Source organism: Gastrolobium bilobum, unplaced genomic scaffold (assembly GCF_033153095.1).
Source record: "Gastrolobium bilobum isolate Gb01-03AN ecotype WA unplaced genomic scaffold, APGP_CSIRO_Gbil_v1 utg40732, whole genome shotgun sequence".
Lineage (NCBI taxonomy): Eukaryota > Viridiplantae > Streptophyta > Magnoliopsida > Fabales > Fabaceae > Gastrolobium > Gastrolobium bilobum.
The window spans coordinates 39,356-62,487 of record NW_026895402.1 but is presented as its reverse complement, the minus strand read 5'-3'; the positions used below and the strand labels follow the sequence as shown (position 1 = coordinate 62,487).

Here is a 23,132-nt window from a genome sequence, read left to right as displayed (position 1 = left end):
TACAGGGTGCAAAGAAATAAAGAAAAAGAAATAGCAGTACAACACACTAGTGCAAAATGTACAAACCTGAGTGAGTACACTTACACTTATTCTTTTATTTCTTGGCCGTGGCACACTTTCATATACAGTGAGAAAATGCAGTATAAGGTATGTTTAAAAGCACCAATAACACCTTACTGGTCATTACATATTCATATTTAGATATATACTATATTGCATAATTCAAATCATCATAAAACGGGGGAAAGCGCTCTATCTTGATGAACAAAGCCATTCAATTAGAGGTGCATAAGACATCTCAGTGACTTCCCAGTGACCAAAAGATCGAATGCATTGTTTATCTCCTCGAAGGGAAGCTCGTGAGCAATGAAATTATCCAGCTTCACCACCTAAAAAGTTAATTAATGCCATAACAAATAAGTAATAGACAAGCATGAGTTTAAACAAAAATTTTAATTTTTAATTTTTTTAAAGAAGGAGAAGAATATTGCAACAACCAATTAGTGTTACTACCAATCAATTTCACCGTTAGATCGATTATGTTGATTCAACGGTTATATTTATTTTCATCTTTATATGATTATGATTCCTTATATTTAATATTTTATATTTATTTTCACTTTTGTATAATTATGATATCCTATTTTTAATGTTTTCACATTAAATATGGGAATCATAACAATATAAAAATATAAATAAATATAACCGTTGGATCAACATAATCAATCTCATAGTGAAATTGATTGGTAGTAACATTGATAGTAACACTAATTAGTTGTTATAATATCATATCCCTTTCAAAGAATATGCAAGTAGTGATGATCATTACTCCTTGTACGCATTCTCTGGCAAAATGAGGCAACTGACTTTTCCCTTTGAAACCTCCAAAGACAGATCCTACAATTCTGCGACCATCAAAGAGTTCCATCGGGTGGATGGGAAGCATCTTTGGTGTTGCTTGAATTCCCAATAATACCGTCAATCCCCAACCCTGTATCACAAAAAATTGACATAAAATTTGAAAGAGTAAGGTAATGACTGATTTTTAACTAGTAAACATCATTTGTAATGAGTTAGAAATTGATCTTTGCTTTCACATGAGGAATAAGTTTAGAAAGGATTGTTGAAATATTAATTACGGCAATGAAACTACGGAGAAGATTATATTTACAAATTTTTTTGTTTACAAACTACGCTGTGTCTGACCGGTTATACATTAATCAAGACTGTATGACCGGTTATACTTAGTATAATTTGTAAAAAAAAAATTGTAAACGGATCATTTCTCATTAAACTATACCTCATGAGCAGACAAGAAGGCATCCCTTAGAACATTCAAGTTTCCAGTACATTCGAAACTGTAGTGTACACCTCCTCCAGTCATTTCTCTGATTCTCTGCAAATAAATTTATCATTTTTGCTAATGAAAATGCATGTGTATATGATATTTTTCTTTTGTGAAATGGGAGGAGATGGAAGATAGAAAAAAATACCAACCTCATATACCGGCTTCTCTTCATCCCTTGAATTTATGAAGTCTGTGATTCCCATTACTTGGGCTTTTGAGCACAAAGAAAAAATGTATTATACACCCCATTAGAATGGAAATTATAAAGTCCTTATATTTAATTTTAATCCTAACTTTCAAAATCAATTAAAAAGATTAACATCATAATTAATACCACTTTGACAATGAATAGGCTACCTTTAATGAATTTGTCTTTGTTGATGTCCACACCTATTATTTTGGATGCACCTCTGGCTCGTGCCCCTTCTGCAACCTGAGCCATGTCCAATATAAAATTACCCATCTAGAAGTTTTAGTAAGAGAAATTGATGCTAACGCAAAAAATAAAAATTAAGAAAAATACTTAAATTTAAATTACCTTTATGAATATTTAATTTTTGGCAAAATATAATAACTTTTTTAATAAATATAACTAGCTCCACTTAAAAGAAAAAAAGGACTCTTATCGTAGTTGTTAGGGTTGGCAAAAATGAGCCAACCCATCAGATTAGCTCGTAACTCGTCAAAAATGAGTCGGGTTGAGTTGGTAAAAATGAGCTGCCAACCCGCGGGTCAAATGGGTCAACTCGTGGGTTGAGTTTTTTTTTTTATAAAAAAATACAAAATATAATATACAAAAATGGACAAAACCCACACACACTGTCATTATCTTTCTTCTCTAAATCTAAGTCTTTAATCTTCTCACATCGCTGCCATTTTTATATTGTTAGGCTGTGCTGGCTCTGTTTGGTTCAAATATTTTATCCATTTGGTAGTAAATGGTTCTGATTGTTTTTCGATGTTTGTGCAAAATTGTTACAAAGAAAATTCGAAACTAAGAACAATTTGTTTTAACTTCTCATTCTATAACTTTCTATTTTGCTTCTTTAATAAACTATTATGTAAGACAATTATAATGTTTAAGCTTACGAAGTCGTATAGCTGGTGCATTAATACTTCATGTTCATTTAAATAGGATGAAAACAAACTAACTCGCGAACCATTTTTTCAAGTCAACCCATGAGCTATATTTTTGAGTCAATCCTAACCCGGGTCGGGTTGAGTTAGATTTTCTGACTCATTTTTTTTTTCCGAATCAACCCTAACTTAACTCATTTTTTTTGGATTGGGTTAGATTGGCCCATTTTGCCACCTAGTTGTTGCCGTCTACCGTCTCTATTTGGATTTTGATGCCGTGTAGTTTCTTAATGATAGGTGACATAGATTAAAGGCTTGAAATTTTTTTTCATCTAACTCATCTGAAAGAAAAGAGGGTCAAACAATAGAGAGGTGACCTCTAGATTCAGTCTTTCTTTTCTAAATACTTTAATTTTTTTTTAATCAAGTGTCCAAAATCTAAATGGGTTCGAGTAATTTGATTTCGAATTTGAACCTGTTTATTCTCTGAATTATGATTCTCGCGAATTGAATCAACCCTTTTAGGCAGATCAAATAGCTTAGGACCATCAACTTTTGGGTATATACCCTATTTTAGTTGAGCCAAAATCATTAATTTATTATTTCAATTTTATTGGGTCCACAGATTTTTTCTTATTACTGAAATTTCAGACATTTTTCGATAAATTTCCTTTTTTGGTTTAGGACTATTCTAATGTTTTGTTCCATTAAAATCAAGGGTTTTGTTATAAAAAAAAAAAAAAAATCAAGGGTTTAGTGTGTGTCATATAAAAGGACACAAGTTATGTTTTTTTAGTGATTTATACAGAGTACGACTGGTCGTACTCTATGTAATTATGAAAAGTTACTTTTTTCACTTTATACGTCAGCGATATGACTGGAGAGAGAAAAAAAAAAAAGTAACTTTTCAATTTTACACAAAATACGACCGATCGTACTTTGTGTAAATCACCTAAAATGACAGAAACTTGTGTTATTAAAAAAAAAAAATACTTCTTTTTTCCTAAAATCAAAGAATAATGAGCAAGAAATAGAAAGATGTGACAGGGATGTGTTAATAATAAGTAGCAATTAAGAAGGGTGGCAGAAAATGAGAAAACTTACAGCGAGGCCAACAGCACCTAAACCAAAGACTGCCACAGATGAACCTGAATGTACATTAGCAGTATTCCAAGCAGCTCCAACTCCTACATTTTATTCAGTTTCAATAATTCACAATCACATCTATTTAACATCACCGACATGTTATCAGAATTTAATACACAATCTTGTTCAAAAAAAAAAAAAAACAATTAATACACAATCACATTATATTATGTAACATCACTGATATGTTATCATAATTGAGTTCATATAACTAAATCTACATTTATTTATAAAATAGTTAAATTTTTAATTTTCTAATACAAAAATATGATACATGTATTTTTAATTTTCTAATTTTTGAATTTAAATTTATTTGAAATTAATTACTCATGTCTTTATAATTTTAAATATTTTTAAACTTAATTTTTATATTACTTAAATTAGATATTACTCAAGATAGCTTATCAACTAGAGTTATTTTCAAAAATAGTTTCTTAGGTTGAAATTTTTTTTACGAGCTCTCTCATGTAATAGAAGAAAAATTATTAAAAAAAATTAAATAAGATCTACCAACTTTTTTTTTAAAAAAATAGCTCATGTTTCTATGTGAGAAAACATAAAATGCTTAATCCTACAACATAAGAAAATGATTTCTTAAATTTTATTCACCAAAAAATCTTTGGTGTTTTGAAGGAAACTAATTGTATAAACAACATTATCATTAATTACCCTTCTTGATATGAGGTTGACTGGTTACTGAATTTGGTAATTGTACAAAAGAGGAGGACATATCTGGCCCACAGAATCCTCCGTCCTTAGCTTTTATTTTATTTTTATTTTTTTTTTAAAAAAGACAAAAAGTTGAGACATTTTCTTTGAAAACAAACAAGTATTCAAAAAAGTTGTAAACAAACAAGGAAAATTATTTTGGCAGTTGTGGCCCAGATAAAAAAATTGATTGGGCTTCATCACTTTTTCTCTCTCATTTTTAATTTTTTTTTTCTCTTATTTTTATATCTGTGGCAGGAAAACACAAGTTGATGCTTAAAGTTGCAAGTATCATAACTCTGATTTTGTCAATGAACTTCTTTATTTGTTTCCTTCTTTTTCTTTTTCTGTGTCTAAGGTCCGTACATTATTTTTTTTGTGGTAAATGCTGATAATGGTAGTGTAAAGAATCTTGGGATACACTACCCTATAAGCTAGCTCAAAGGGTGGGAGTGCCCAAGCTATTTGGTGTAAAGAAACCTTCTCAGGACCAAATGACTTCAGCAACACCCCAAGCTCTTCAAACCTCTATTTCTGTAGTAGCTCTGATACCATGTAAAGAACCTTGGGCACTCCCACCCTTTGAGCTAGCTTTTGGGTGATGTATCTCAAGGTTCTTTATATGGTATCAGAGCCTCTCGCCGTCCCCCACTTTCTCTTGTGAACTTTCTTAGCACAGGTAGCCTGAGCCTGTTGCATCTTCTACTCATCAAGCCCAATGGGCTCTCGTGTGAGGGGACGTGTTGAGATATATAGTCCCACATTGGTTGTATGTGCAACTAATATGGAGTTTATAAGGTTCTTTATATGGTATCAGAGCCTCTCGTCGTACCCCACTTTCTCTTGTGAACTTTCTTAGCACAGGTAGCCTGAGTCTGTTGCATCTTCCACTCATCAAGCCCAATAGGCTCTCGTGTGAGGGGGCGTGTTGAGATATATAGTCCCACATTGGTTGTATGTGCAACTAATGTGGAGTTTATAAGGTCTTGAACACTCCCACCCTTTGAACTAACTTTTGAGGTAGTGTATCTCAAGGTTCTTTACAGGTAGCTCAGAGACACAAACGGTAAGCAGAAGAGACATCTTTATTTTATATATATATATATATATATATATATGAAAAGTAAATTTCCTATCATTGTTGAAAACCCACAATGACGGGGTCTATTTTATTTGCTTTGTCATATTTTTATTATAGGATTTTATAAGAGTTATGTTGTAGGAAAAGTGATTGTGTAATATTATAGAGATTCGTTTTGCGTGCCTTAATTTTTTATTTGTTTTTTTGTTTTAAAAAGTGTGGGCCCCACAAAATGTTGTGAATATAGAAAAATTTGTTGTATTATGTTAAAGGATAAAACAAAAACCATTTATTATTTTCATCAATCCTAAGATCAACGACAGTCGAGGGGGCGTGTAAACCCCACACGAAATCCAAGAACCCTACACATGCATGAATCATTAATTTTATTTCCTTATGTTTGCACTTAATATCTATATATATAAATATAGGCCATATTATTTTATGAGAACAATTATATACTTGCTATCATATTAGACTTATCATTCTTATTATTTTATTGATGATCATTGAATTAATTTAAAATCAATAGTTAAAAAAAATTATCATTAATTTTAAATTAATTAACTAATCAGATAATAAATCTAAAATAGTAACAAGTATAATCTATTGATTATTATACTGGGAACATCGACCAAAGTATCATTGTTTGTCAAAAATTTTATTCAAATGTTTGGGAAAGATTGGCACTTTGGCCACTGTTGCATTATACTGATTATTGATTCAACGTAGATACATACCTGTGGATACACCGCAGCTGAGCAAGGTGAGGTTTTTGAGGTTAAGGGTGAGGTCACGGTGGAGCTTAACGACGCAGGCTGAGTCAACCACCGTGTACTCCGTGAAGGTTGAGGTGTTCAAGAAATGGAAGATGGGTTTGCCGTTAATGGTTGAGAATCTGCATGTGCCATCACCAGCCATAACTTTCTTCATTGGGTTCACACCAAACCTCTCACACATGTTTGTTAACTCGCACTTGCAGTAGCTACACTCACCGCACTCCCCATTGAATATCAGCACCACCATGTCCCCTTCTTCCATGTCACTCACACCTTCCCCAACGCTCTCCACAACCCTGCAAATTCAATTCCATCACTTCTCTAATTCATATATATTTTAATTAAACAATCAAATTTGTCACAACCATATCAAGTTTTTCATGTCATACCCGGAAGCTTCATGGCCAAAAATTCGTGGAAAAGCACGCTGAGACTCATTCTTAATTTGGTAAACCAAAAAAAGAAAAAAAACTATAAGATAAATTTATAATATGGTTTTAATTTTAATAGATCATATATGCATATAATATATAGATGTATATATATATATATATACCTCGCCTCGCCAAGCACTGAGATCGGTGTGACAAATAGAAGTATAGAGAATCTTGATTCGAACCTCCATTTTCTGAGGTGGATGAACAAGAACTTGTTCCACCACGAGGGGTTCTCCCGGACCATATGCCACAGCAGCTAATAATTAATATACCCATTTATTCAGATGATCATGTTTAATTAATATAATCAAGATCAATCCCAAGCAGAATGAGAAATTAGCATGCATATTCTTAATTTGCAGCAAGTATATATAAATGTATGAAATATATATATATATATATTAATAATGGTTTGAATTTAATTTATGTGTTACGTTACCTTTGCAAGTAATGATCTTTCCCTTAGTCTCACTTGGCTTCAAGTTCAATGAGCCGTTTCCATTTGCAACCTTTGCACCTTCCATCTTCCTCTGACTTGTTCTGTGATTAATTACGGTGAATGAATTTGTCAAAAATACAAATATAGGAAGGAATATATTTTCTTGTATTCATTAATTCTTCCTCTGGTGAGGTCTTTTTATACACAAAGAAATGATTCTATCAGATATGCATCAGTAACTGAAACAGATATCCAGAGTAACAAATTGCTAAACTCCTTCCCCTATTTTTAAAATAAAACAATTGTCATTCCTATATTTAAAACAAAACAATTTAAATTCAAACTTGGGTTTTAACATAATCTAAACAGAAGTTATTTATATAAAACGTCATATAATAATGTTGAAATAAGTTAGTCTATAAAAATATACTAATTTAATGATATATTATAATCTTAACTTATTAAAATTTAAAGATAAATATACTCATTTATGTAATTTATCTGAAATGTTACATTAATTAGACAGATAAGTGGGCGTTAGGCATATACCCATTATTTTTTAATACATTCGTCCGTATTACGTTCTTTCGGAAAGCAAAAGATAAAATGTCCCATTAATAAGGTAGATAGCTGGGACAAGTATAATAACTCTAATCTATAAATTGTGATTTTAGGAATTAAATTGATAATTAGGTAGAAATCCTAATTAATTATAATCACGTCATTTTTGGAAAATGAGTAAACAGTGATAGTTTTGGGGATAAAAATATGAGTAGGCAAAGTTATCCAAAACTTAAAAATAAATTAGTGAATATTATTACCAAAATATTATAAGTCAGTATGACAAGTTTGAAAGAGAGTTAAATCAGTGGGATAGACAAGTTTATGCCTGTTAAAATTTGTGTCTAAAATTCCATGAGTTATGAATAAGGATGACGTTTGGTATGCGAGAAATTTTTTTTATTTTAAAAATCACGATTTTCAGGAATATAATTGGAAAATGAGTTTTTCGAGAATGTTACCAAAAAATTGTTTGGTAGACTAACATATTTCCTGGAATATTGGATTAATTTTCTTGATACTGTATATGGTTGTATTAAAATTTTACTTATCATAGAAATCCTAGAATACCACCCACAGATGGTAATTTCAAAAAAAATTATACAAAAAATAAAATCCCGAAAAAATCAGATTCCCGAAAAAAATTTAAAAATCTCATACCAAACGTGGATAAAAAAGATTACCACCTTCAGTTTTCCGGGAATCCTAAAAAAAACTTTGTACCAAAAGGTCCCATGAAGTAATTGAAAAAGAAGAGGAAAGGAGATGTAAGGGTGTGTGGGTAGAAGTCTCACATTCGACAAGTAAAGACAGGTGGAAAGGTTTATAAGTCTCTATCTCATCTTTTAATTTGCCCCTTAAGGGCACTCCATTTTTGTGGGGGAGAGAGGACGCACGTGGGCCTTGGACCACAACACGCATGCGCTATGGCCGGCTCGGCACTGCACTATCGCACGTATGTGTGAGAGAAGTAAATAAATTTTTATTTTTTGTCCAAAATATCTCTGTCATATTCGTTGCTTCCCTCAAATTTTTCAAACTGAAACGTTATTCAACGCCAAATTTTGAACCAAAACGATGTGCTCCATTACTCAACGCTCTTTTGAACCGGAATGGTGCGTTCGATTATAACCGAACCAGTTCCGGTTCATTGTCGTTAGTCATGATGGTTCGTCAGCGACGATTCAGTGTGTCCAATCAATTCGCTTGTGGCTATTCATCGTGCCCGATCAGTGTCCATATATAGATGCTAAGCCCTTCAGAAAAACATATATCCAAATCTTTTCTGCCTCTTCATTCATGCATCCGTAGTTAATACATTATGCCATAGGATTAGTAAGTGTGATTCCTCAAGCATTTAGTTGTGTTCATGGGGGCTCTTAATTGATAGTTCCATCATTCTTGAGAAGCAATCTGTTCTATCTTGGAAGACAATTGTTCATCATACTTCAACATTAATTGAGGGAACAAATTGTCTTAAGGCAATAACAATTGTTGGGCTCGGATTTCTTTAAGCTTTTGCATCATTCACGCATCTGTTTTTTGGAATTACTATGAGTTTTATTGATTACTTTCTATTACAAATTTATCGTAATATAGTATTGCTCCATCTTGACTTCACATATTCTGACCCTTTCTAAATGACTTACTCAATAACAATACTTGAAACACTTATATTTTCCCCAAAACCACTCTCTTCCTTGTGTCTTTCTCCCGTATCCAAAGAACCCCATGAAAATGGAGAAAGAAAGCTTGAAACCATAGATTGAGCTATACTCAACCAAATCATTTCATTCCAAAAGCAAAATAATTTAGAATCTTATCCTTAGTAAAGCCCACACTTTTTCCCGAATTTGAACCATTCTGGGAAGAGATTTTCATCTTCAAAGTCTAGGTGGATTTTCAAATTTTGGTGCTTGGGGAGTTTATTTCTTTATTGGAGACTTGGATTCTGCTTGCACACTTATGTTGAAGCTCCTTGGCAAGAAAGCGTAACCTTTCCTTTTGGATTTCATGCAAATGGCTTATGTTGAAGCTCCTTGGCAAAAAAGCGTAACCTTTCCTTTTGGATTTCATGCAAATGGCATTGTTGGTACATAGGTGTCCTAGAGACAATCTGAGAGTCAAATGGACCCATGTACTTTTTTATTATTATAAATAAATTTTATAAATAAAAACATTTTTTATCTTGTTTCATGCATTGTCTAATTGGGGGAGTTACTTTGTCCATTTAATTACTCTAAAGCCAATGGTATTATTTGAATTTTAGCTAAAATATTATTACATGACATGATAGCCTATTGCATGCAAAATGGAAAACCTAAATGAATATTTATTACATTACACTATAACTGAGCTTTGGGAGTGGATGCATCTGTCTTCCTATTTTGAACAAGTATGAACTTTTTCCCAAAAATATTGCAAACATGAAATATTTCAAACAAAATTGAGAACAGATTCTTTACAACAGGAGCCTTCCTAAGAATGCAGTGTCAAAGCCAGTATATGGTGTTAAATGAGTTAAGATTATAAGTCCATTGGCCACCATAAGTACTTTGTCTCCATTTGTTGAATATCTACAAGGGAAAACATATATCTTGCTCTGAATGCTTGAAACTCTGCCACCAGAATGTATAATTTGGCTTATCAGATTTTAGGCCTCAATTCTCAAGAAGGACCTCATGGTCTTAAGAGAGGATTGATGTCATCAATTAAGATTTCTTTTGGAACCTTCAAATTTAATTGCTGGGTATCCCATTCAGCACCTTTCAACTTCTGAATGAAATCCTCAAACCTATCTTCCAATTCCATTAGGCTATTAGCAAGTTGATCACAAACATTAGCATTGTTATCCCAATTCTCACTTAGCCAGAAAGTCTGCCACACACTTCGCAATACCGAGACACTTGTAGCTCCAACCTGCATTATGATTATAGATGAGAAGGTACTCCTAATTTCTTGGTCTTAGAAGCTCTAATACTATGTCAGTGACCAACTATGCCAAAAGCATAAGTTATTAGGTGAAGGATTATGAATGGTTTTTATGTCTAACAATAGAAACCAGGTCAAATGAGGACTAAGTTTTCCAATTAATTCTCATAAGGAATTAAAGCATACCTTGAAAGAAACATAAAACTTCAAATCTTCTGGCTGCTGGTTCAACATAAGAATATATTTCTCCTTTGCATATAGTTTTAGAAGTGCCTCAACCTGCCTCCATAATAGCATTCATTATATGATTTTCCAGATGGCTTTATTTGAACAATAGAGAAAATAATTATGAACCTCTTGGTTTCCTTCATAAAATTGTGACAATAGCAGCAATATGATCCTATACCATAAAATGAGATCTCTCCACACCATCCATCTTCTCCAAGGGCAAGCCAAAAATTATTTTTGGTTTCATGAACTGCGACCAAGCTAATATATTCTCTTCACTGTTGCAATCCATGCATCCTGAAATAAATCCATCTAACAAAATTGGACATTGCTGGGAAGGGAAATAACTCACACAGCAAAGCACTGAACTTGTCCGAATGTAACCTGGAACATTAGAGTGTAACACATGTGATTTTACCAGTATGCGAGCACGCTTAAGATTTATCTGTAAACAAGAGTTTCACAAAAGAAAAATAATTAAACAAATCAATCATTAAAATAAATATTCGAAGATTGATATCTTAACTTCTCCATCCACAAACTCAGATTTGAAATGTCTTTCTATCAGCTTGCATGCATACAGATTTATTTGCATTAGATGCTACATTAGCTCATGCATTACATGCTTACTGTGTTAAACTGGAGGACTGAAAGTGATTCATAGCGTAGCCGAAGATGCAGAAGTCGTACACTCAACCAAGTTAATGAAAGTACAGGGTATGATTTTACTATGTCAGATGTATCCTGCAGTAAAAAACTTAAAGAATGTAACATGCCAACTAACAGTATCTTGGTGTTGCCACAACAAGAAATAAAGCCATCTCAAAACTTTATTTACTTTACCAGTATCAATATGCCCAAAGCAAGACCAACGAGTTGAGCAACCACTTCCCAAACTTCTTCCTGAGATATTTTGATGAAACAGTTATATGAGGAAAACCCTTTACGATTTCCATTTTCCAACCAGTTGCACATCAGAGAATAACTATCATACATAGCTGCCTGTTTAAAAGAATAAAGGGAGAATTCCTAAAATCAAGTCAAGTCAAGATGTTGGACCAAAAGGGAACTTATTAATGACAATTGATGAATCAAGTCATCTATTGCATTGACCAGTTCCCTCTGGCTCCAACATCTTGGCTTAGCCTTCGGACTCGGTGGTTCTTACAAGAACATATTAAAAGCTTAGACATAACCTGGCCTGAAATATATAGCTATGAAATACAAAATAGATCACAAGCATCTAGTATTCATATTTAGTTGTAATTTTATCATGAATATTGGGTATATAATATAAAATGTAATATATTAAGATTTATCATGAATTTTTGTTGATATGAGAAGATGTATTCATGGATAGGAGAGAGTTAAGATTAATGCTTGAAAGCATGAAAATGACAACTATCAATGCAATTTATGATCACAAGAAAAATTATTACCAGAATGTAAAGTAGTATTACTCTAAAATAATTTATGATATGAGAGTATACCTTCGCTGCAACCTCTCCTAGGTTTCCTGAAATTGCAAAATGGTTTTGAATCACACGAAAAGAAGGATCTTTCAGTCCTCTTGCTACAGCCTGTTTGAAAATAAAACTCAGAAAATTCTACAATCATTTATAAACCAGCTATTAAGCCATCCATCTGTATGCATGAATTGCAGAACTACAAATGCTTTTAAATTACTATCAATGAAGCATAGTTATTTCAGGATTCATGTTCAAAAAGAATTTGTCATAACTGCGCTTGTTTTCAATAATCCTCCAACTTTATTTGGGATAGGAAGTGACTTTTTGACATTATAGTTTGCTAAGCATTTGTTTGGGAGGATGCAAGGAAGCTGAAAAAAAATCAGGTGGCCACATTTTGGAATGTGAAGAGAGACAAATAAAGAATATAAATGGTCAAACTCTCGGTGCAAAGAATCTATCCCGTCTCCCCATTACCCCACAAAAAAAATTAAAAATAAATAAACTGGTAATTACCAAAATGTTCTGTACATAGCTACATATTATTTATCTAGGTTCAGATAATGCAAAAATCACATCAGCAATTCAGCATAGCTATCATCTGTTTCTTTCAGCCAAACAAACAAGAAATGAGCAACTTAAGTTTCTTATCTATATAATTTCATCCCTGTTCTCTTTTTTTAAGACAGAATATTATTATTTATTTATTTTTTTACTTTCCTCCTTGAACACAAAAAAATTCAATAGTAGAAAAGGAAGGGTACTCAGAAAATGACATTTTTGCCAAAGATAATTGTTATATGTTACTTTAAATCATTTGATATCTTTGAACGATTAACTAATAATCATCTATATGTGTCAGAAATTGCAGAATGTGTACTGATCCATGCATAGGCTGGATTTATACAAAGTCAGCCTTGCTAAAAAAGGAAATAATTTAATGTCAGAAACCCTGTTTTTGGGATTTTTTAATTGACTACAATCAAATGTGCCTACTAGTAATGAAATCTGTTACAGAATATTTCATAAAATATATGACAGAATCAGATTGTTCACAGTATAGCATATCAAGGCTTTCTCATAACATAATCGCCCTATTGATAGAATAAAGCTGCATAGTAAAGTACCTTAGTAAGATTTCCAAGAGATGCCAAAGGAAGAAAATAGGCAGGATACAATTGGGTTGTCAGATCAAAAATGCTGCATGAGATATCTGCAGTGTAAGGGTCTCTCTAGAGCCAGATTTTATTTGCACATTTCGATATGGAAACAACTAGGCATACTACTCAGACCTTCCAGCACTGCCAATAAAGTCTGCATACATTCTCCATTGCTTTGGATCATCATCAAAAAGATTTCCAAACCGTCCACCTGAAAAAAGTAGCAACAGTCAGTTAAATCAAAATTTCAGCTCATAATCATCTGCTTTCTTTAGCTTTCTTCATGATTGCCAGACCAATGAATAAGCGTCCAACAGCCCCAATGCCATCCTTTGAGACCCATCTGAAGATGAAAGTATAAAATATGCAATCAACCACGTAAAAATCAAATTTACAATTAAATGGCTGTGTAAAAGTAACTAAGATATTACTATATGCATAAAAATATTTGTATACAAATGCTTAAGCTCTAAAATTTATGAGTCACCTGATGGCAGCAGCAGAAGCAGCAGCTGTGGTTCCAGAGAAAGAGCCAACACCAACAGCCTGCAAGTGAAGAAGAATTTTTGACACAAAGGACAGCCTCACATTTATGTTGTGGAGAAATAATTTTTAAACAGAAGATGACATTCTTGTGGAGCAGATAGAATTGCACAACACTTTGCTGTACAATCACATAGATACAACAAGTAAAACATTTCTTGATAAAAATTAAAGGAACAGAGATAACTATTAAAGGAGATGCCACCTAACGTACATCAACATACTTTAGGAAACTTCAATCAAGATCAGAAAATGTATTTTCAGAGAAATACAATATAAAAATATTAATATGGCCTTCACTTAATAGCTTAAACTTTTGGATTGAATGACACTTTATATGGTATCAGAGCCTCTGTGGCCACGTGGTTACAAGTTCGATCCTTGTTGCCCCATTCTTTTAATAAATAATTAAATATTATGGAGTTTCTTAGCATAAGGAAGTAGATGGACCTACATTATCCACCCTTTAAGTCCAATGGGCTCCTGTGTGAGGGAGCATGTTAGAGAAATATAAAATAAAACCATTAATGTGGCTTTCACCTATCAACTTAACCTTTTGGGTTGAATTGACATTTTATAGTATTCATGGAGCAAGTAAATGATAGAACTAACTCTAATGATTCTAAAGAATTGGCTTTAAGACTCACGGACATGCACAATGGGGCTTTGTGCACCAATTATCAAACTCAATGCTAAGTAAGCCAAATGCACACAAACGAACCATAAAAATTAGCCAAAATTCATAATAAAGCATCCTTGAGAAAAAATCAGCAGCTTGAGCAAGATTGACATGCCTTTAGGAGACTTGAAGTGACTAGGGTGTGACAGATCCATCCAGTCACATTGGTAGGGAACTGTAATAACAAGTAGTTCAAGTAATCATCCGAAACTGAGCCTGCATCATCACTAAGAAAGGTAAGTGCACAAATGGTTTCCCTCCAACTTCACGTAATCACTGGAGTTAAAACTCCAGAAATTTCTCCAAGAAACATCCACTAAAATTTTTAATGTTTGTTTTTTCAAGTTTTCTGCTCTTGTGCAAGACAACCTTAGGTAAGCATCAATTCATTATAAATTTATCATCTGTTGGACACTATTTCAGTGGCATCAAGTTTCAAAGTATTTCATACCAAAGAAGAATGAAAGCATGAGATTATAGAATGGAACATGTTGCGATAGCAATACAATGTTTATCCTACTCTAAAGCTTTAAATTATTATGCATCTAAAAACTGGATCTCAAGTCCATCACTTTAAGTTGAGTTAGTAGCTTTTTAGTTGAATATCCATGACAAAAATGAAAAACAACAACAACAACAGGAAATCAGTTTAACATATTATGTTAATCACCAGGAAAGCCAGCTGGTAGAATAAAATCTTTGACTATCACTGGAAGCCATGATATTCTTTTGTCAAGGGAATGCAAATCCCGGAACCTGTTTGCTGTAGACCTTTCATCTTCGACAAGAAAGGTTTGCAACTGCGAATCATCACCTAATACATATCTGCTCATGAGGGAGACAAAAAAAGTCATAGTTAAAGCCTAGTTTGGAGAAGGCAACCACTGCGAAATCAATGTAATTGTGCAAATGGCGATTTAAAAAAGTTCAAGTGGTTACTAGAATATTCCAAGCAACAAGCAAACATGGCTATGACTATTTCCTTTTCCTTGACAGTTAATTCAGAGAGTGTATCTAACAAAGCAATTTGCATTCATTTATTTCCCATTAAACCCCAACTAGCGAGGGAGAAGTGAAAGCAATCTTTGGACGCAATTTTACCCTTATATATTTGCAAAGAGGGTGTTTCTCATTTTCGAACACTTGAACTTTCAATATAATTATTACTTTTTCTAACAAAGTAATAATTAATGTGTATTATTATTCCATGATCCCAACTTCACAACAACCACCACCAATGCTGCTAACGCAGTAACCTTCACGAATGTGCACTTACAGAAGTAAAAAAATGGAAAGAACCCAAAATATGGTGTAGTTAAGTAAAAACCTCTTAGCAGTACCATTGCTATATCTCTCCACCAATATCACCCTCGACAAGCCTTGAGCTCTGAAACAACACAACAAAATGAAAAAAGAGTTTTGAAACACATCAAAGTCAAAAGCTTGGTTTGATAAATTCAAGTGAAACCTTGAAAGATTTCTCAAAATTCATTTTTCTTTCTTGTCATTAACAGATAAATTATCTAAATTTTGTTGATTGAAATGGCGCCAATGTAACCAAATGCTTCATCAACTTGTAAAATTTTCGGAGAAGCAAATATAAAGATTAATTTTTTTTTGCCCCAGAACAGATAAATTATCTAAATTTCCTTATCCTTCATAAACTAAGAGACTTTTGGTGAAAAAAGAAAAGAAAAATTCAATTTTTTTTCCCTGAAAAATTTACCCTCCATTATCAGCATCATCTTCATCTTTGAATCCGGAATGTTCAGAAGAGCATAGGATTTGAAGGCAGTGAGGTCTAACTCTCTTCATCTTCATCTTCATCTTCATCTTCATCTTGTTCACCTTCATTGAAGAACAGAATAGACTTGAAGAGAATGAGAGTTGCAACGTGTGAGACATTGAAAAAAAAGAAGCAGCAAACTTTGAAGCTTCTTATGATTGAACTGTGAAAAAGTTTCAAACTTTGAAGAGGTTTTTGCTTCTTCTTTTATGGGTATACCTCAAGCTCACACAGTTTTGCTATCTACAAAATCCGAAACTAAAATTGAAAAACGAGCCACGAAATGGGTCGGTTCGGTTCTTCAGTTACCACCCGAATTCATTACTTGACCCAATAATTAATTGTGCACCGGCCCATGTCACTTTTCGGGCTAAATAGTCTGGCCTGCTTAACAAGTTTTTGTAATTCATATTCAAATAATCTGATATGCTAAATGGACTTTGTTTTCAGTTTGTTTAATTTTATTTTATTTTTGGATTGACTGCTATAATAAAAGTTACAGAATATTTCTTTTCGGTTTTATTAAGATATTGCAATCATATGTTTTTTCACAAACACTTCTCAAATGTAAATTTAAACTCTCTCTTTTTGTGGTAATCTTAAACTCTTTTTAATTTGTTTTAAAATGCACTTATGATTTATGTTGCACCGACACCGACACGGAATACGAAACACGATACTCCGACACGTTAATTTTAAAAAATATTAGATTTTGACACGTTAGAAAATATTTTAATATTAAATAATAAATTTAATTTATATAGTGTATATTATTTAATATTTAATATTTAATAATTTAACAAAAAAATGAAAATAAACTTATAATACCCATCAATTTTACAAAGAAACATAAGATGTAAATATTTATTATTATATTTTTAAATTAAATTTTTTTTATACATTACAGTGAGATTTATTCAATATCCAGTTTTAATTTTTATTATAACAGTTTGATAAGACATCGATTAATTTTTTCATAATATGTAATAAAATCTCAAATATTATAGATATTGAAATATGTCAGAGTGTCAAAAAAGACCAGAATATCAGAAATCAAATATAATATTTTAAGTTTTTTGAAATGTCGGTAAAAGTGGGATTCTACACCTTAGTTTATGATGCTGAATTTGTCTTCCAAGTTGGATACAGTGTCACAAATGCTGAACTAATGTGCTAGTAGATTAGTGGTTGGTTTGCTTAAAAAAAAAAAAAAAAAAAGATTAGTGGTTGGTTTCAATGAAGGGGAAGCAATATTTAAAGGAAAAGAATTAAAATTCAGATATAGGATAAAATGATTATTAAGAGAAATCTTTAGTCGTGATAGTACTTAAAAAAGTTGGTTTCATAGTAATCCGTTTATAAATATACATTTCTTTTATGAATAAGTAAAAATAAAATAAAATTAGTTATTAGGTATCACTCTAATACTTACTTTTCCTAAAAATATTACCCATTAAATGTTTGATTGACTTTATGCTATACTTGTAAAATTTTGAATATTTATTATAAAATTATGATTTAATAAATACTTCAGTTAAACAATAAACAAGTTACATTTGCATTCCGTTACATGTCTTTGTTTGCATCAATATTCATGAACATCATAAGAGTCCTCTACGACAGGGAACAAGACTAAGACTTTCCATAATGACAGGCTCCAAAAGTGAGTGCACATGATTTTTATGGTTAAGAGATGTCTTTTATGTCAATTATTAAATGCAGGATTTTCTTTTTCAAATTACGAAAAATGAAAACTTTCCATATCTAGCTAAGTATTAAAATGATTTTTATACAATTCTTTTTTCTTTTCTTTTTTGCTTTTTTCATGTACAAAAAGATTTGGGATAGTTACAACCATGAATGAGTACACTCTTTTTTGAGATCTGATCTCCTTGTCACCATAAAATTTATGTTCAAGGGATTGAACTTGTATCCTCTCTTGAGGGAACATAAGCCACTATTATTATTATTTTCTATAAATATTTTCACCTATTTAAATAAGTCTAATTCTCACATACAATGTTAACGTTTTTACCACTGATTCGAAGATACAACAAAGACTAGCAAAGACAGAATAAAAGGAACAATAAAACAAAAAATTAGACATATATGTAACATTGTTGTTCATTCTCTATCCACCTATCTATCCAAAAACGAATAGTTTCACCAGTGTCGGTAGGAATGATGACATGGATAACATAATTGGTAGGAATGATGGCAAGGAAGGAACTCTCGGTAGTTAAATATAGGAATTGCACTCTGAAGGAGGATATTGTGAAATTTGGGACTTCTTTGGGAGGGCTGTAGAGCTCTCCTCGAATTGATATGCACCTTTATTATTTTTCTGAGGCAGTCTTTATTATTTCTTCTAGTTGTTATTTGCCTTTACTTCAATTGGTGTTTGTATTACAAGCTTTCATTATCAATATATCAACATATTTTTTTATTTTATTGCTACTGGTATTAATAGATTTTATCAATTGGTATTAGAGCTTTCGATCTGGGAGCTCTAAGAATCATGCCCACGCTGACAAGAGAAAATTTGATGCAACAATTGAATGATCATTTGAGATCTAGAAGGGAAATCCCCAAATTCTATGGAGAAGATTATGAACCTTGGGGTGTCTAATCTATTTGGAAAAATATTTTCAGGCAGGGAGAATCCAAGAAGATCAAAAATCAAGAGTGGCTATGAGTGGGCTTAGAGGACCTACATTCAAATGGTATAAATGCTGGTATTGGCTCAATTTGGAGTAGGGGTGGTAAACGAGCTATGGACCTTTGGCTCGGCTCGTAAAGGCCTGAGCTCGTTTAATAAAAGCTCGTGTTGGAACCAGGCTTGGACTTGTATAAAAGCTCGTTTAATAAAAAGGCATCAGGCTCTAATTCAGAAGCTCAGTCTTAGAGCCTCCCAGGCTAGCCTAGTATATAAATATTTATTTATACTTTTTATACTACTTGTAATAACTCTCTCTCATCAATTTATTTCACCCCATTTTATTGGTTTAACAGACTTTTTGAATGATTTTGTTCTATATTATGCTATTTGGATATATATTGAATTTATGTATACTTATGGAATTACTAGTGTTGTTCTATATTATCCTTATATCCTCCTTCACACAAACAAACCCACAAAAACGCATTCGTTCCACTGTGCACTGCTCGTTTGTGTCAATTTATTTTTTATTTTATTTATTTTATTTTTATTTTTGTTGGCACTTTTTTTATAATGGGCTAAGATAATATAACATGTTATCTACCTTCTCTCACTTTAATTTTTATTTATTGTAGACTTTGTAAATTATTGCTGCAAATTGGAAGCTAAGGTTTCTATCTGGAAATTGATTTTTTTGTAGAATTATGTTCTCTTATTTTTATTCTTTAACAAGCTAACAGGCTAAGACAGGCTTCACACAGGCTTTTATTTTTTGTAAATAAACCAGGCCACAGGCCAATATTATATTTGTAACAAGTAACAGGCTAAGGCCAGTCGGACACGTTTAAATACAGGCTTGACCCGTTAAGATCAAAACTCGGCTCGGCTCGGCCCGTTAACACCCCTAATTTGAAGCAAGCTGGTAGAACTTTAATGAGGTGTTTATAGAGAAATATTTGCCTGAGATTTGTTTAGTAGATGATGTAACATTGGAATCTCAAAAACCAGAAATAGATATTGAAGTTGGATCAAAGGTGTAAGAACCCGCACCGTTAAATTAGGGATTTAAATGATTTAATTATGGAATTAGAAAATAATTCCATAATTGAATTTGGATAAATATAGAAAAATCAGAATAATTATTGAGAAGGATAAATAATGCTTAAATCGATGTTCTGGTGAAAAGTGCAGATACTGGTTCTGCTTCGCGGTATAATTGTGTACCGGTGAAGTATCTCGAAAAATTATAATAAAAATATAAATATTCCTAGAAAAATATCTAGGTCAAGAATATCAAGTTTGGAGTAAGAATAATGAGCGTTGATGTCAGAACTAATATCGGCTACGTATAAAACGCGTACCGGCAAAAAAATTTGGTATATTTGGTGTAACAAATGGTGAACTAATCTTCCAAAACAGCAGGGTAATTCGAATCCTAGTGAGAATTTTTTTTTTTGAATTACGTCCGGGTATTCCCATAGGCGATAGCCATGAGACTAATCCCTCGCTCCGGGTCAACGCACAAAGTGATAAAGAGTTGGCCACTGAATGCTTTCTATTCACAAGAGTTGGGGTTCGAACCCCCAACCACTTGCTTAAGGGACGAGATGCTGAACCATCACGCCCACCCACGTGGTTAATTCTAGTGAGAATTTGAGTTAGATTATTATCACACCACTCTACTCGAGATTAATCTCATATATGTTTGGGTTCTTTTTATCTTTATGGGTCTTGAGAATATCTGGGAGATCTAACTCGCTCCAAAGGAATATTTAGGGTCATGAAATCCAAAAAAAAAAAAAAAAATTGCTAAGAGATTAGTGGTTGGATTCAATGAAGGAGTAAACAATATTTAAAGGGAAAGAATTAAAATTCAGATATAGGATAAAATAATTATCAAGAGAATTCTTCAGTTGTGATTGTACTAAAAAATTGATTTCATAATAATACTTATATAAATAAAAATAAAATAAATTTGGTATTTGGTATTTGGTATTTTTCTTTTTGGTAGACAGGTATTTGGTATTTATTACTCTAATACTTACCTTTTTCCTAAATATAATACACATTAAATGTTCGATTGACCTTATGTTATATTTATAAAATTTAAAAATATTTACTATAAAATTATCATTTAATAAATACTTCATTTAAATAATAAACAAGTTACCATTGCATTTCTAGATCATAAAAGAGTCCTTTACGACAGGGAACAAAATTTTCGATAATGACATGCTCCAAAGTCAAACTTGCACATGTTGAGAAATATAGTTTAGGCTATAAAGACAACCCAAATGAGCCGATCAAAGAGCATATCAACCAAACCAAAATACAAAGGCGATCAACTGAGTCCACAGTCAGGTTATGTCACACATTATAACTAGAGAGGCAAGGCAAAGACTTGGGTACATTCATATTTATGAATTAGTGAAGCTTATTTCCTCATACACACTTTAGGGTATACCTTGCATATATATTCACTCCCTCCAACCTCAAATTGCAAGTTACGGCACCAACATACCTCAAATCGGATGAAACTCAATCCTGTGTGATTAGATTCAATTCCTCGTGACCTGATGATACACTTTATTACAAGATGAATGGTTAGTTTTAAATTTTTTGTGTTTTTATTAACCTATTTTGTATCTAAATTTTCTTTTAATTAAATTCTTACTTAAATACTTAAAAAAATTACCATATACTTTGAAATAATGGTATTCAAACATGTCCTCACTCGGTCTGGTAAAACAATTGATTTCTATTAGAATATTTGAACAAAATATCTTACAATATTATTATTATTATTATCATATCTCACAATATTTTATATTGACGTCGATGATATCTTAGTATTAATTTTCATATTTTCTTTATTTAATTATGATTAAAAACCTGCTATTATTATAAATAGAGTTTAGTATTTTATTTTTTATGACACAGTTATGATATATAAGAAAATATTATTCGATCTCTTTATTGTGTCCTCGTCTCATTTCTTACCTAAATCCCTATAATTTTAAGATGAATCAAAGCTATGCTATCCACCTTGAGAATAATTCCTCTCTTAAAATGTGTTAAGTTCATGAGATTTGATTGTCACCACTTAAACACATGTTTTACATTTGTGCTTGCTCCTCAATTCCTTTGCAACTTTTGTCATATTGAGTTTTTAGTCTCAAGTTTGTTGTTATTCCAACTTCATTATGCAAATTGACTCTGTTTCAGCCCGTCTTTCCATATTTTGACATTGTTTAACTTGTATTTCCACAAATTAACTCTATTTTAGCTTGTGTTTTCATAAATGGGCTTTATTTTAATTTTTCTATGTCTTGATTGGTTTCAATTTATCCTGCCTTCCCTCATATTGGCTTCGTGATATATAGTCACTATTTCCAGTAAATCAGCTACATTTTATCTTATTTTCCCTCAATTTGATTCCCATCTCTAGCCTCAAATAGGGATAAACATGGTTAAGAACCAAATTAATTTTCTTCTTGAACCAAACTAAATTGATTTTTATAGTTTAGTTCTTGAAACCAACTGTTTGGAAACCAGTTTGGGTTTGAAATCCGGTTTCGAAACAAGTTCAAAACTGAATTGGTTTTGAAATTGGGGAATGATCCGTTTACAAACCTTTTTTTTACAAATTTTTACAAATCACACTATCTTCTCTTGGGAGAACATAGTGTAACTAGTGTTCTCCCGAAAAAAACATAGTGTAGTTTGTAAACGAAAAAGTTTGTAAATATAACCTGCCCCTTTGAAATTAGCTCTAAACATTTGTGTCTTACAAGTTGGTTTTGGAATTGGTCTTTATTGGTAGTTTTGAACTAATTTCCTCATATGAAAATGTGTTACAAAATTACTAAAATCTATTTGCTCATTTTTTTTTTAAATTTAAGACTATAACTTTGCACTTTTTACTTTAAAGGAATCAAATTCTTGTTTATTAATATTTTTTGTACTTTACTTCACAGTTATCAAAAACATTTTATGATTTGATATTTAATCAACTATATGCATTGAATGCTGTATGTGGCTAAAAATAACAAAGACTTAATATGAAACTATACTTGTATTGAATGCTAGAGTGAATTGTGA

At 32.0% G+C, this 23,132-nt stretch overlaps 2 protein-coding genes across 2 annotated transcripts; both read right to left on the bottom strand.

Moving 5' to 3' along the window:
• Positions 1-278: 278 nt before the first annotated feature.
• LOC133309344 (alcohol dehydrogenase-like 3) lies at positions 279-7,100 on the bottom strand. Its single transcript, XM_061510112.1, has 10 exons — positions 7,016-7,100; positions 6,696-6,832; positions 6,529-6,578; positions 6,101-6,435; positions 3,530-3,612; positions 1,706-1,781; positions 1,498-1,559; positions 1,301-1,396; positions 830-991; positions 279-389 (listed from the first exon to the last, which is right to left on the bottom strand). The coding sequence occupies exons 1-10, from the start codon at positions 7,098-7,100 to the stop codon at positions 279-281; spliced, it is 1,197 nt and encodes a 398-aa protein (XP_061366096.1).
• Positions 7,101-9,875: 2,775 nt separating this feature from the next.
• LOC133309385 (protein root UVB sensitive 5) lies at positions 9,876-16,501 on the bottom strand. The gene is made up of 15 exons (XM_061510147.1): positions 16,313-16,501; positions 15,914-15,973; positions 15,257-15,411; positions 14,702-14,802; positions 13,852-13,910; positions 13,661-13,707; positions 13,497-13,575; positions 13,332-13,404; positions 12,226-12,315; positions 11,579-11,638; positions 11,366-11,479; positions 11,120-11,180; positions 10,914-11,032; positions 10,694-10,786; positions 9,876-10,495 (listed from the first exon to the last, which is right to left on the bottom strand). Exons 1-15 carry the CDS (start codon positions 16,489-16,491, stop codon positions 10,256-10,258), a joined length of 1,530 nt encoding a protein of 509 aa, XP_061366131.1. The 5' UTR covers positions 16,492-16,501; the 3' UTR covers positions 9,876-10,255.
• Between the last annotated feature and the right edge of the window lie 6,631 nt (positions 16,502-23,132).

Bases quoted from the DNA above. Each gene is read 5' to 3' on its own strand.
- LOC133309344 (XM_061510112.1), bottom strand. From the start codon at position 7,100: ATGGAAGGTGCAAAGGTTGCAAATGGAAACGGCTCATTGAACTTGAAG. The intron at 6,833-7,015 runs GTAACGTAACAC...ATTAATTATTAG, and splicing joins AAAGATCATTACTTGCAAAG to CTGCTGTGGCATATGGTCCG. The intron at 992-1,300 runs GTATAGTTTAAT...TTTGTGATACAG, and splicing joins CCTTCTTGTCTGCTCATGAG to GGTTGGGGATTGACGGTATT.
- LOC133309385 (XM_061510147.1), bottom strand. From the start codon at position 16,491: ATGTCTCACACGTTGCAACTCTCATTCTCTTCAAGTCTATTCTGTTCT. The intron at 14,803-15,256 runs GTGATTAACATA...GTGATGATGCAG, and splicing joins TCTACCAGCTGGCTTTCCTG to GCTCAGTTTCGGATGATTAC. The intron at 10,787-10,913 runs GTATAGGATCAT...TTATGGAGGCAG, and splicing joins TGGAGAGATCTCATTTTATG to GTTGAGGCACTTCTAAAACT.